The sequence below is a fragment of the Myodes glareolus genome, chromosome 25, assembly GCF_982192425.1.
Source record: "Myodes glareolus chromosome 25, mMyoGla1.1, whole genome shotgun sequence".
Taxonomy (NCBI): Eukaryota; Metazoa; Chordata; class Mammalia; order Rodentia; family Cricetidae; genus Myodes; species Myodes glareolus.
The window spans coordinates 11,563,109-11,577,589 of NC_142050.1; the positions used below are offsets into that span (position 1 = coordinate 11,563,109).

Consider the following 14,481-nt stretch of genomic DNA (forward strand, 5'->3'; position numbering starts at 1 on the left):
CATTTGTTCCATTAGTAGTATTAATAATAAAGATGAGAATGTGGAATGACTGTGATTGAAATTCAGAATGCTTTTGTTAATTATCACAGAGTAAGAAAGAACAACGCAACTGAATAGCATTGACCACTGGATGAGGCTATGCCTAGGCCTTTATCCCTTTGCAAATAAAATAGGGCTGCTTTACTTAAGCCCTTTCATTCCCAAAATGGCCTGATGTTTCATCACCTTTGTTCTGCTTTGATTGTACTTCTAACTCTATTTTCAGCCTAGATTTCATCCAGTCTCCAATGTCTACTACAGATAGTTTTCTTCCAAATTCAACTTGCTGGAATTAATTGGTGTTTTTACTTCTTGTAATATGTGGTTTATTTACATTTTATATCATAAAACAACTTGCTTCATGGTCTTATATTTAAAAAATAAATGCATCCCATGCCTTTTCATTAATGATATGAATCCTGAAATAAGAGAAAGAATCAACTTAGTCTTTTTTTTTCCTTTGTAGCAGGCTTCACATATAACTAGTACATTTTAGATGGTGGGCTATTTTTATTGAGAAAAGTCATTTGATCAGAGTAAATTAGAATAAACAGACAAACTGCAAACATTTCTGCTGAGGAAGCATGCTGTGGGACAATGGTCTTGTAACCTGCAAAGATTTTTCTCTTGTACTTATTTAATAAAACGTTGATTGCCCAGTAGCCAGGTGGGAAGTATAGGTGGGGTAACCAGAACAGGAGTATTCTGGGAAGAGGAAAGGCTCAGTCTGCAGTGGTCACCGAGACACAGAGGAAGCATAATGAGAATGCCTTGCTGATAAAAACTACCAAGCCACATGATTAACACAGACAAAAATTATGGATTAGTGTATGATGTAAGAATTAATAAGACGCCTGAGCTAATAGGCCAAACAGTTTATAATTAATGTAAGCCTCTGTGTGTTTCTTTGGGACTGAACAGTTGTGAAACTGGGTGGGACAGAAACTTCTGTCATCAGAAGCACATTTGATACTGATAAGTAAATGGATTGATCTGATGGCTATGCTTAACATTCAGAATTGAATAAATGTTTACTAAAGTAGAATGTTTATGTCCTGATAAGAAAAAGAGAGAGAAATTTAAATGGAGGAATTATAACAAAGACAGGTGTTCTGTGTCCATATCAGGTAAGTGAATGACGGACATACAAAAGCAAGACAATACTGATTAGGAAACATCACATGCAAGACAGCATAAGGTTCCAGATAACAGAAAAACAAGAAGATGAAGGTAAGAATTTTTAAAATGTATTATATAAAACAACCTCATATCTTCCTTGTCAGTTCAGTTTTGTTATTTTAGGTATGATTTTTTGAGATATTTAAGGTTTCTTTTTGTTGATATGTTTATTGTATGCAGTGCTGATTTTTACCTGTACTACAGGTGGGTCCATACCAGCCAGACTTGCACTGGCAAATATCTGGTGCAACACATTTGCCTCCATTTTCACAGTGCTTGTTACAGACTACTAAGATCACAAAACAAAGACAAAAGAAAGTCAAATTTAGCTCACAACTGTCAACTACTTCTAGTAATAAATTCTACCAAGGAAGGACCAGGATGATTCACACTCTGGCTTAGATACACTCCAGCTCTCATGTTCAGTTATTTTCTTACTGATAAAGATGTCAAAAGTATAAAATTATTAGCATTAAATGAGGATTAGGTACTTATGGAAATTATTAGTAAGTGGTGAACATAATAAAAAATAAATAAAATAAAGCAAACTTACATGCAAATTAATATGTATTAATTTTACTTATTTCAAAGAACAAGGTAAGTCACTATTCAGAAGAAACTTCTTTATCCATTTTTTCATGAGACAGGGTTTCACTGTATGTAACTTAGACTACTTCTCAATTCATGACTGGCCTTTCTTATCTTCCCAAACATTAGGATTACGACCATGTCCATTTGAACTTCTTTACCCCATTTGTGGCCACTCCTACATCCTCTAATGCATCAACTTCTTTAGGGGTGGGTTTGTTTTCTTTATCACGAAACCATCAACTCATCAAAAGTTTATTATGGCAGACTGCAAGAGAACTTTACTTACACGTTTCACACCTTGGTCCTACAAATCCGTAAGCACAAGTACAGAGATTGCCAGGCAAGCAAGTGCCCCCATGTCGGCAAGGAGGGCTACAACGTTCTGCAGACACAGATACTATTAATTCAGGTTTAATAGTCTACACATATGCATTCATACAGAATGGCTACACTAAAGCCCCCCATAAGAACAATTTGGGATAAACTTGGTTCCCTTTTACTGTGTAGTTACTTTTCTGTGGGGATTTACTACATGGCTTCACTATTACAAAGCAATCATCAATCAGCACCATGTTATGGTTTATGAATGAGTTGTACCTAACTCTCAAAAACAGATTTTGGAAGACAAATATTTGTTTTTTGGATCTCTGATTTCTGAAGTTTGAGAGTTTAAAATTCCAAAATTAGGGGCTGAAGAGATGGCTCAATGGTTAAGAGCCACTGACTGCTTTCTAGATAACCCTAATTCTGGATATTCCAGTACACATGGCACCTTATAACCTTTTGTAAATCTAGTCCTAAGGTATATATCACCATCTTCTGGCCTTTACGGGAATTACATGTACATGGTGCCCAAACACATATTCTGGCAAAACACCATGTGGTTAAATCTCTAAAATGGATTATTATTATAGTGAATATTTTTAAAACTGTGTACTTTTATCCAAGCATTGAAAAGTACTCATTAGCATAAACATAGCAAGAAAATTATCTTTTAAAATATTTTCAAGGAAATAGCTCTGTATTTAGGCCCATATTTGAGATTTTAATTGGAATTATCACCTTCATCGCAGGTTGCTCCATCATGCCCTGGAGGACATTCACAGATGTTAGGCTTAATGCATTTTCCATGTTTTTTGCAAGCAGGGTGACAGATGGCTACATAAAAATAAAGCCCATGACTTAAAAATATTGATTATCAAAGAAAATTTATTATATAAACTAATGAATAATGTACCTACCAGTTTGACAGTTGGAACCAATGTAACCAGGTTTACATTTGCATATATTTGGTGCAACACATTCCCTGTTTCTTCCACATGAGCGTCTACAAAATGCTGCAAAAATCAAGGAAGAATGTCAGAACTATAGACGTACTACATCATATATATATATATATATATATATAATCTTGCCTTCAGATTTATATGAAAAATAAAGTTTTTAAAAACTTTTGTAGTGCAAACATTTCAATGAATTATAATGCACAGCTACTACATCTACTACATTTAATTATAATTCTTTTTCTTATACTGGTTTCAAGATTGATTGAGAAAAATAATTACGAGACTAAGAAAGTACACTGTGTGGCAATTAGTCCGATAGCACTGGCTCATGCACTCATGTTGCAGAGTGTGATGTAGTTTCTGATACTGTACAGCTAAATGTTCATTATAGCACAGTGATGATCAGAATCCCAAAGAGCAAGGTTCTGGGAAGTCAAAAGTTAATGCGACTAGAATCCTTGAGCATCTTCAGTCACCTGACATATTCCAGTGGGAATATAACACTTCTCATGTGGCCATATTACATGAGATGGCTGCATTTTATTGTTAATAATAAGCAATTTAAGGTTATATACATACAGGCATTGAGACTTTATATTCTTACAGGAAACAGAGAGAATGCTCATTTTTGTTGTTGTTGTTGTTGTTATATTTTGATGTTGTAATACCAAGAACATAGAAGTACTGAATTGTTTCTTTTGCTTAATTTTAGTCTCGATTCAAAATGCACAACAACAATAAAAGTAGCAAAGATATAACAGGAACAATATCAAAATACCTAAAAACAGTTTCTCAGTTTTAGGACCAAATCTTTATTTTTATTATACAAAGGCAACGACTATACAGGACAAATAGACAAACAATACTTGTAAAATGGACAGAAAAACTGTTTAAATGCCAAAAGAACTTGAGGAATTACAGAAAATCACAGTTTGTGAAAATGAGCAAGTATGTCAGTGTCAGTAATTTGAGGTGTTGACTGCCAACCGTGTTCTGAAAAGAAGCTGGGCCACAATACTGACCAGGTTTGTATTCAGAACTGTGACTCGTCACGATACTGACAACTGTGACTCGTCTCTTTAGCTGCTTGATTCTAGACAACCAGACTCACAAAGCTCTGCTCTCTCATCTGTACACACAGAAAATCATACTAAATCTGTGAGGTGGTTGTGGATTATATGATAGTTAAAGTAGAATGTTGCATAGAACTTAGACTAGAGCAGGTATCACTGTATTAGTAATACTTATGTAGCAATGGTATTTTCTAACAGTAACAGTATTTTAAAAAGAGCATTTCAGAAAATCCACTTTTCCAAAATGTATTAAACTGAACAGAATGAATATAAATAAAGTGGAGAAATATAATTGCCTAGTTATCTAAGCTCTCCATTTTCACGCTATGATTCAAAGAAATTCACAGTACCTCTGCAGTTGGTCCCATCTCCATAATACCCAAAGGGGCAGCGTCCACACTTGAAGTTACCATTGGTGGTTGGCACACAGGAAACACCCAGGAAACAAGATGCTTCTGTGCAAGTTGATGTTTTTGTTGCTCCATAGTTCTCTGGCAAGACAGTGTTTTCTTCAGTGGTCAAGGATGCAAACTCATGCTGAGTAAAACCTTGGAAAGGTTTGCTAATTTGAGCATCATCCCTTCTCGTCTCTGTTTGGAAAGTGCCCTGGATAACATCTCTTATTTGTCCAAGAGATCTGTTAGGATTGTTGTTTAAAGAAGTACCACTTTGTGCAGGAACTTCTGACTCACTGGGAGTAAGATTTGTACTGAGAATGTGATCTGCATGCTCATAAGCAGGTGTCTGATGAGAAACTGACTTCTTTGTATTATCCATTTGAGTTGTAACTGATCTTATTGACAAGGGAGAGGTGCCTATTGAGTTTAAGAATTCATTGGTAGTTGTTCCTGGACTCCGAGTAAAGCTTGGACTTGAGAGTAAGTGTTCCTGTGATGGTGACTGCAAGCTCAAATCTAGGTAACAACAAAAAAATGAATAGAAATGCTCACTAGAATCAATCATTAATTATCAATCAATAATTAACAAATTCATAATCCATTATAATTTAATTCAATTAATAATAAATTAAAATTTCATTAAAATTAATTCATTACTAATGTTCTGCAATAGTCACAGTTTGGTGCCAAGTTATTCATTCTTTTATGTGGGGTTTACAATATGTAAGACTAAGAATCATAAAGTAATGAAAAGTTGTCATAGTGCGCCAGTCTTCAAGGACACTGTAGCCTATTTGAATACACAAGGTAACACAGAAAATAAGCTAACTTGAAAGTGAACACTCACTAATAAGCATCTCTGAGATTCCCTTTGTTCATTTTTCTATAATAGATACCCAAGAATTAAGAAGATTAGCAAGGATAATATGTATTACAGGTTGCATTATATAACCCTTTTGTTTCTAAAAGTAAAAATAACTGAGGTGCAACTTGTTAGTCGTAGGAAAAACAATAGGGAAGTTTTCTGCACTGGACTCGAACCAAGACCATAACCTACTGGGGGATATTTCCATCTATTGGCCTAGCAACATTTTTATGTTTTTTGGCAGTTTTACCATCCTTTTCTTCAATGACACTTTTATCAAGCCTCATGAGAATCATAATGTTTGTAGTAAAGTCATTTTAAAAAATGGTTTCAACTGTAAGTCAGTACATGAAGCACACCAGAATTCAACTATCGCAAACGAAACTCAAAGAATCACAATCTAAGATTCACAAGTTACTTGAAACTAACTCTTTTCAAATTAGATCAAAGATTCAATTAAGATGTTCTTTTTTTTTTCCCACCAAATCTTCAGATACAGAACGACCTGCGTTCCTGAAAATTTGTCTGTAAAAGTGTAAATCCTCACCATGCCTGTGTTTGGGGAGGCAGTCTTTGCTAAAGGAATTCTGAATGTGTTCGGTGAGAAGAGTGATCTCTGATCTAAGAAGGTGAAGACAGTCATCCTGTGGGGGGGTACCAGGAGAGTTCATGCATACACACACACACACACACACACACACACACACACACACACACACAAGGCCCAGTGATGATATTGCTATCTACCAGCCAAGAGGACAACCAGACTAGGTCCTTGCTCTTGAGTTTCCTGATGCCAGAATTAAAATTATCAAAGAAAAGGACATATTTTGTGTGACATTATACAATCCTTACTATTCCACACAATAAAAATACCCCAGGAGTAATTATTTCAGTCTTATGGAAAAACCAGTGGGTTGGTACTGACTTTCTCACTTGTTATCCTGACAGAGAGGCCAGGATGATATTTGATCACTGGGTGATCAAATTTCCATCAAAAGCATGTCTTTATTCACTTAATTGTACCACAAAAATCATTCTTTGATGCTGTTTTCTGGAACTCCCTTTTAAAATACTAATGTCCCTTAGTTTCTTTTTTCCCCTTTCCTCTAAAAATCTCTGTGTCCCTGGATAATAACCATAGGAGTTGCATCTGTCAGTCACTCCTCCCTCAGCCTTTACACAGATATTCTGTAGCCTCTTTCTATCTAGACGCAAGTCATGCCTCTATTAAGGTCTTCCATTGAGCTGCCTGGCAGGAAAGATGCCCTGCATAGTAATCTTGTGTCCCTCAGGCACATCTATCAAAACACACAAAACGTCTTTTTGGCACCACGGAGCTCCTCATCACGTTTCTCTGTACCACATGGTGATCTATTAAGTGGAGGACAGACGTGGCACACTTCTGTATGTTGTGCATCTAGTTCTCCATGTAGTATGATGCATAGATACTGAAGGAACAAGTGAGTAGAAGATAATGCAATTAAGTGACCCGAATTAGTTAAATGCAACACAAAGCATAGCAGCAATCCGGGGCTTTTACCGTGACATGTGTTCCCATCCCCATGAAATCCTTTTGGACATGGACCACAATGGTAGGAGCCAAAGACATTGATGCACTCTACACCTGGGATGCAAGGCCAAGATTCACACTCGTCAACATCTTTCTCACAGTTCTTGCCTATAGGAAAAACAGACCAATAGTTCACATTATTTATTTTGAAATCCAGTATACGTTTAACATCCCACTGTTTGGTTACTTACACTCCATTTTATTCTGCTGAAATTTTAGACAGAGCTAGTATGTAGACTAGGCTGTCGTGGTACTATATGTGTATCTCATGTTAACCTAAAATGTGTGATATTCCGGCTTCTTGAGTTCTGGGATTGCAAACACCTGCCACCACACCTGCCATATTCTCCTACTCTTTCTTTAGAGAATCCAAGCATCTTCTGAGGAAATAATTTACTCTTTATTTAAAAACTACTATGAAATCTAGTATAAATCCATTAACACTTCTTTTAAGCCAAACTCAGGTATTCACACACACAAATCTGTTTTTCTATACAGAAGACGAGTATTCTCATCACTAGAGAGGGCCAGGAAGGTGAACCTGGAATGGATTAGCATAAGTAACATAACCATATCTGTCTCAAGAAACAGTCTATTAATATTCAAGCTAAGAATTGCAGTATATAACATACAATTCTATACTATACATACTTTTCTTTTAAAACTCTAACTTTTGGAACATTGTACACTTAGGCTAAAGATATCTCATTCAGTCAAATTACAGAACTTTGAAATTTTTAATTATACATGATAAAATGTAAAATTTTTCTCAATAAGGTATTTTGAGCTGATATAGTGCCCTTTGATAAGCTTAACATCTTATTTGAATGAATAAATTCATATTATGAGTAGATACTATCCCTTGTTACATATATATTTCTGAGACAATAGTTAAACATTTTTCAAATACAGTTTGTAACAAAACACAAAAGAAATATCTACTTTCATCTGTCCAAGTGATAACTTTAAAATTATAAAAAAATTAAAAGATAAGTAAATATTTTGCTCTGTTCATATAGTTTAAAACTGATATATTTTGGAAAAGTCCACTTAATGACTATATTAATCTAATAATTACATCTATATAAATGAAGAACTATTTTTAAGTAAGACCTTCGAATATTTGATAAAATAAAAGCTTATTAAGTTTATGTGTTATTTCTGGAACTGGACATTTAAGGACAAGTAACCAATTAATGAGTATGCTAGCATTTCATTTGTTTCCGTTTCTGATTTAACAAAGTAGGTTATTAATGGAGCATTTTGTGTGATAATATTTTTATTCTCCTTAAAATAATTGTTATTATATATATGCTTCTTTTTAACAAAATAAGGTACAAAAAGATAAAACAAAACCATCACATTGAAGCTGGACAAGGCAAAGCCACAGAAGAAAATGAACCCTCCAAGAAAAGGCACAGGAATAGAGACCCATTCATTCACACATAGAAATACTTAACTTAAAGCTATAAAATATACGCAGAGGACCTGGTGCAGACTTATATAGGCCCTGTTCTAGCTGCTTCAGTGTTTGTGAGTTCATAAGAGCTTTGCTCAGTTGATTTAGAGGGCTTTGTCCTCCTGGTGACCTCCATCCCCTCTGACTCCCACACTCCTTCTGCCTCCTTGTTCCCTGATCTGTTATATTTCAATATGTTTAAATGTATTTTTACTTGCAAGAGAGATATAGAAATGCCTATAAAATACAACAGAGTTTCCTTGACTGCTGTAAGACTTAAAATTAGGCAAAATTGCAAGAATATATGAAAACAAAATTACAAAAGTATATGAAAGTAATTAAAAACAATTAAAAAAATATATTTTAAAATAATAAGGATATAAACAGTGTGTATTATGTGATACTTTTTGCCAGACTTTAAAAAATATGCATCAAAATCCCAAGAACACAGATTTGCATGGCTCCAAATAATATATATTTTTATATATAATATATATATTTAATATATATATACAAATAATATTCCAAGGAGTATTTCCTTCTTTGACATTTTCACTTGGTTCATAATGAACCCATACCGACCTGTGAGCCCAGAAGGACAGACACACGAATAACTGTTTAAGTCTCTAACACATTTGCCAGGGTCACAGGGGTTTGGCTGGCACCCACTGGCATCAACTTCACAAAGGCGGCCATGAAAACCAGGCAAGCAGACACACAGGTATGCTCCACTTCCTGGAGGAAATTTCTGATCTGACTCACAGGAGCCTCCATTCAAGCAGTCACAAGGCTTCACAGTCACCTATAAAAGACAAGTAACAAATGCTTTACTTCTAATGAAATTATGTTTAGCTAATTCTAAATATGAAATCGTGACAGGCATGAGAGCCTATGTACAAGTATAATCAAATTATGTATTTCTGCAAAATGCTTGTCTAACAATTATGTCCACTCTTGAGAGCACAACTAAAATATATGTGCTAGGGGGAGTACTTTTAGAATGTTCCAAGTAGAACAATTTATTTTTACTTTCTAATTTTTCAAATAGATTCTATTTGGTTCAGAGTGACTTTTGACCTTTGACCTCCTTCCTCAGCTTTCCAAATACAGATTTTTAGGTATGTAATGTAGCATACTCCATAGTTAGAATGATCCATTTCTGCAATACAAACAGAACTCTAGGAAACAAAATCAGAAATGTTAAAGACAGTCAGCACCTATGTATATCCAGGTAAAGAGCAGACCATAACTTCAGTTTCCAGGCTAATATGACCAAACACAATTACTTTTCATCACATGTCTATGTGAAAGTGAACATGACAAACTTCAAACCCACATGCACATCACAAAGAGTTTATAATACTTCAAGCCTTATGACTGGCTTAACTACATATATCAATAAAGAAAAGTTGTCAATTAGTTCTTTCATGTCTTCTTTCTATATTTTTGGTTTCTAAATCAGCATCCAAGAGTCTTTCATTTGAAGGAAAAAAGTATAATTATGGATCTCATTTTAGTCAGGACTTTCCTGGGAGTGGCAATGAGATTCTCATCTTTGTCTATCAAGTACGGAGTACAATGTCGGCTTTCAGTTTAGACCCATGATTAAGAATGTCTCTAAGGTGCTATGCTGTCACAAGCAACAGTCAAAGATGCAACATTTCGTGACTTCATTGCTCTTTGACATTGAGACTATGTCTTAGACTTGGGTTTAGGATGACATGGTTGTATTTGTAAAAGAGGCGGTGATGTATATAATTACGGCTCTGACCTCCATTGTGACTATAGTTTCAGCCTCGCAGTTATCCTTAAGATGGACAGTGAATCTCTGAGGGGTCAGTGACTCTGTTTTCCATGTAAGAAGTCCTTCAGAGGAGATCCTTGCTCCATCAGGACCAGAATCCAGTATAAAATGTATCTCAGAACCTTCCGGATCCCAGGCCACGAACTGGTATTCAAAGTCTTCTCCGTAAAATACCTGAAATGTGCCTTGCAGGGCCTGTGTCACAGGGGGCTGGTTATCTGCAACAGAGAAAGTCAGAAGGGACAGAAGCCTGATTGTGATAGTTCCCACAGAGACAAGTGTCTAATAAGAATTTAATTCTGATTAAAGTTTTATTAACTGCTCGGTTGGTGATTCTGTTATTTAAATGTTTTCCATTCTGTGTAAATATAAAAGTAACCAGCAGGTTTATGGTCAGTTTAGCAAAGCAAATCTGTAAATACTTTGGGTACTGCATAAGACATACAGGCGGCTTTCCACTCTTTGGGTTGGAGACATTCCTCTTTTGTCTTAAATAACTCTGTGTGGACCATTCCACTCTTTAGGGATCCGGGTGCTCTTAGCCATCACTCTGTGTGTGCTCACTCTTTCAGCTTCACTTTCTCCCTTGGCACCGCCCATTACTGCCTGTGATTATACCCTTCATTCAGATCCTTACGGTTTCTTTATTCTACATGCTACCCTACTTGAAACCATTGGGAGCAAACACTCAGACTAGACTCCTGTTCCTCTTACCCTCTTCCAGTGACCAAACTCACACTCCAGTGGAGCTGTGTCAGGAATAGGGAATGTTTTCGTTACGTGATGAAAACATCTCAAAATGTAGTTTAAGCTGTCTTATATTTTAGTGTGTGTACTTTCCTCATCTGCTAGCTAAACAGAAGTAAGAGAACAACTTCACCATGGCATCTGGCTTGGAAGCGCATCATGTGTACACAGGACACACTAATGCCAAGAAAGCCCAGTTACGACTCCCCATCTTTCCCTGTATACTTCAAAAGCAGCCTCATAGTGGTCTTATTTCCCTCATCCTTCACATGAGAGTTATTTTAAGACTCCTTATCATTGAACACTATGACTTATTCACAAATCTGTCATACTAAAGCCATTAAAAGACAGACTTCAGCTCAGAAGGTTGTCTCTATTTTCTTTATCTCTTTCACCATTTTCCCTCAAATTTTCATTGGCTTTGGCTCTAAATCTTGTTCCTATGTGGTGAATATGACGTTATCTAACAAAGCAATGAAGTTTACATTTATAGTGACATGTGTACTATCACAAATTACTGTGTAAATATAAAGATTACTACCTATATAAAAATGTATATAGTCTCTGAGATTCATGTCTTACTATATCTTACTTACTATCCCATGCAACTAATAATATCTGATCACCACGTGAGGAAAGAACTCACTCATACAGAACTACTGTAGGACTTGGGAAAGTGAAGAAGCTATGCCATATGACTACAATTTGAATGGAACAGTGTATCCTAAATGCATTTGTACACAGGATTATTGTCACAGAATCACATAAGAAGGGCACTGAAAGGCACTTTACAGAGTACTGAGTCTAAATACCATAAATAATAAAAGATAAATTCATATATGTTGAAAGTGAAATAGCTGAATTCTTTGTCTTAAAACTGAACAGAGTAAAGCTAGACTTAGAAAATGTTGTGTACCTGAAATAAAAATTCCTATTTCTTTTTTCCATGAACAATTATTGCTTCACCATTAAATATTAAAATATATCTTATAATATTACAACATGTTGATAGAAATTATATATAGTCATGTATCATTTAACATTAAAATAAGTTCTAAGAGATACATTGTAATCAGTTTTATCTTGGTACCATCATGGAATGTATAGTCACAAATTTTGACAGCTATGAAATCACTTGGTGAATAAACACATGTCAATTCTATTGTTAACAAAGATGATGTTTGGTGTTTGGAGTCATATATAAAAACATACTCCTGCCTTTTGTTTTCTTAAAGCAAAGAAATTTACAAAGTAATGAGAGATGTTAAATAAAAATACATTGTTCATCTATCTGAAATACATCAATATCTGTTATGGTTTAAAATCACATTAAAACTTTTGGGCAAGAAATAGTTGAATTAATAAAGAACTTACTGTCCAAAAATGACCAAGTAGAATTTGATATTTGGGGTCTACAAACCAAACAAGAGCTGGTAGGGTTTTTATCCCCTTCATTGTAGCAGAGACCATTAATAACACAAACATTATCCTAGTGGAATTTGAAAAAAGAAAATATCAATAAGACATCCCATGCCTAACACATAGAAGCTAGAAACAGAAAGACACCAGCATATATATTTGGAGTAGGAAAGAGTTTTCATAAACTCAACACAAACACATCCTTGAAAATTGTTCATTGTATGTAAAAACCAATGGAACTGATTAATTTGGAAAAATAAGAAAATGCAGGCAAGCCAGGCAGTGGTGGATCACACCATTAATCACAGTGTTCAAGAAGCAGAGGCAGGCAGATCTCCGGGAGTTCGAGGCCAGCTTGGTCTACAAGAGCTAGTTCCAGGACAGGCTCCAAAGCTACAGAGAAATCCAGTCTTGAAAAAAAAAGAAAGAGAAAAAAAAGAAGAAAGAAAAGAAGAAAAAATGCATTTAAGTCATGAAATACTATCACGAGGCTTATAAGTAACAAACAGGGAGTACAATCACCACTTTTGTCTATTATCCCCTCCTGGCAGTATTTTATTAATAAAGATGGCATTTTTTCTGTACATCTGAAAACAGTTATCTTCTGTTTTCCTTTGTAACCAACTTTGTCCTTTGAATTCTACTACTAATCCAGATTCATGGCATAATTACCTCCACTTCATAATAGATACAGGTCAAGACATCCCTGAAAGGGAACCTGCCACAGGGAGAAAGCAGGGGGTGCAGTCACCCCTTAACTTACTCAAAAGATTCATTTAAAAATGATTACTTACTATTTTTGCTCATTTTGCAACAACTGTATTGAGACTACTTACAATGCTGTACAAAACAGAACAAATAGCTGAGGGGACATGACAACCTTGAAAGTCATCATTGAAAACACTTTCAAATAAGCAGAAACAAAATATTTTAGATAAAATAAAAAAATATTTACTTTTCTACAACTAAAATTTTGTTGGCATAATCTGAATGCTTATCTCAAGAAAAAATAAAAGGTACAAATTGTTTTATCTTCATATGTGTGGATACTAGTTTTATGGTCCTTGACTTTGAAGAGTTGAAAGATATGAGGTTAATTAATGGTGCTCATCAAGTCATCAATTTTCATGTGAGAAAGTCTTGTAGGCGATGAAAAGGGAAAAAACAGAAAACAAACAAAAACAGTACAACTTTTGGTAAAAGCATTAGATATATTTTATATTTGCTACTTTCATATAACTTCTTTAGTGTTTCATGGAGAAAACATTCTGCCACTTAAGATGCTAAAAGAAGCAATATTTTCCTTCTTGTAACATCCACAAGAGTTATAGGATGATGATCAATTTCAGTTAGACTCATGCAAATGTGAGGTAGGAATTTGCTGATGCCATTCTAACAGAAAGTTGGAAAAGTACCATAATATGCCAAAAACATGTGAATGCATGCATTATACACTATGAAAACAAGATATATACCTTCATAATGCATGAGTCATTCTCCTGGAATTCACAAATTTGACAAGCACCATCATATATAGTCACTATCTTGGGATTACTGAATGCATAACCATCGTTAGATACCTGTGGGATATAGTTTTACAGTAAGATTACTTCTTCTTCTAAACATTGCCTCATCAATCCATTGGGAAATTTTGTTTTTGCATAAATGATAACTTTTATTTGTTACCTTTAATTGAAACTTTGCAAAGAACTTCTCCCCCATGAGATCCATAGTATCAAAATGCTGGCTATCAATGGGTAGTTGACAATCAACTGCACTGTTGTCTTGAAAGACTGTCTGCGTGTAGACACTTGCTCCAAGCACCCATTCACTGCCATTATACTGAAGATGTAATGAAAAGTCAATTAACTGATTCTAAATCGCAGAAGTACTTTGTTACTAAATTATATATGGTCAACATAGAAATTTTATATATATGTGTATATATATAAATTATGTATATATATATACACACATTATGGGATATACAATTAGAAAATTATAACATTAAAATAAGTTTTATTCAGAATGATAAATATATACATCAT

General features: G+C 34.8%; 1 protein-coding gene across 1 annotated transcript in view; it reads right to left on the reverse strand.

The window, feature by feature from the left end:
• Vwde (von Willebrand factor D and EGF domains) overlaps positions 1-14,481 on the reverse strand; it is an 84,847-nt gene that overhangs the window by 31,879 nt on the left and 38,487 nt on the right. Inside the window, exons 14-24 of the mRNA XM_087901628.1 lie at positions 14,120-14,275; positions 13,909-14,013; positions 12,389-12,503; positions 10,235-10,485; positions 9,046-9,265; positions 6,975-7,112; positions 4,519-5,082; positions 3,051-3,146; positions 2,872-2,967; positions 2,096-2,191; positions 1,412-1,507 (exon numbers count right to left, since the gene is read on the reverse strand). Of these exons, the coding sequence (XP_087757754.1) occupies positions 1,412-1,507; positions 2,096-2,191; positions 2,872-2,967; positions 3,051-3,146; positions 4,519-5,082; positions 6,975-7,112; positions 9,046-9,265; positions 10,235-10,485; positions 12,389-12,503; positions 13,909-14,013; positions 14,120-14,275 (1,933 nt within the window). The remainder of the gene's footprint in view (positions 1-1,411; positions 1,508-2,095; positions 2,192-2,871; positions 2,968-3,050; positions 3,147-4,518; positions 5,083-6,974; positions 7,113-9,045; positions 9,266-10,234; positions 10,486-12,388; positions 12,504-13,908; positions 14,014-14,119; positions 14,276-14,481) is intronic.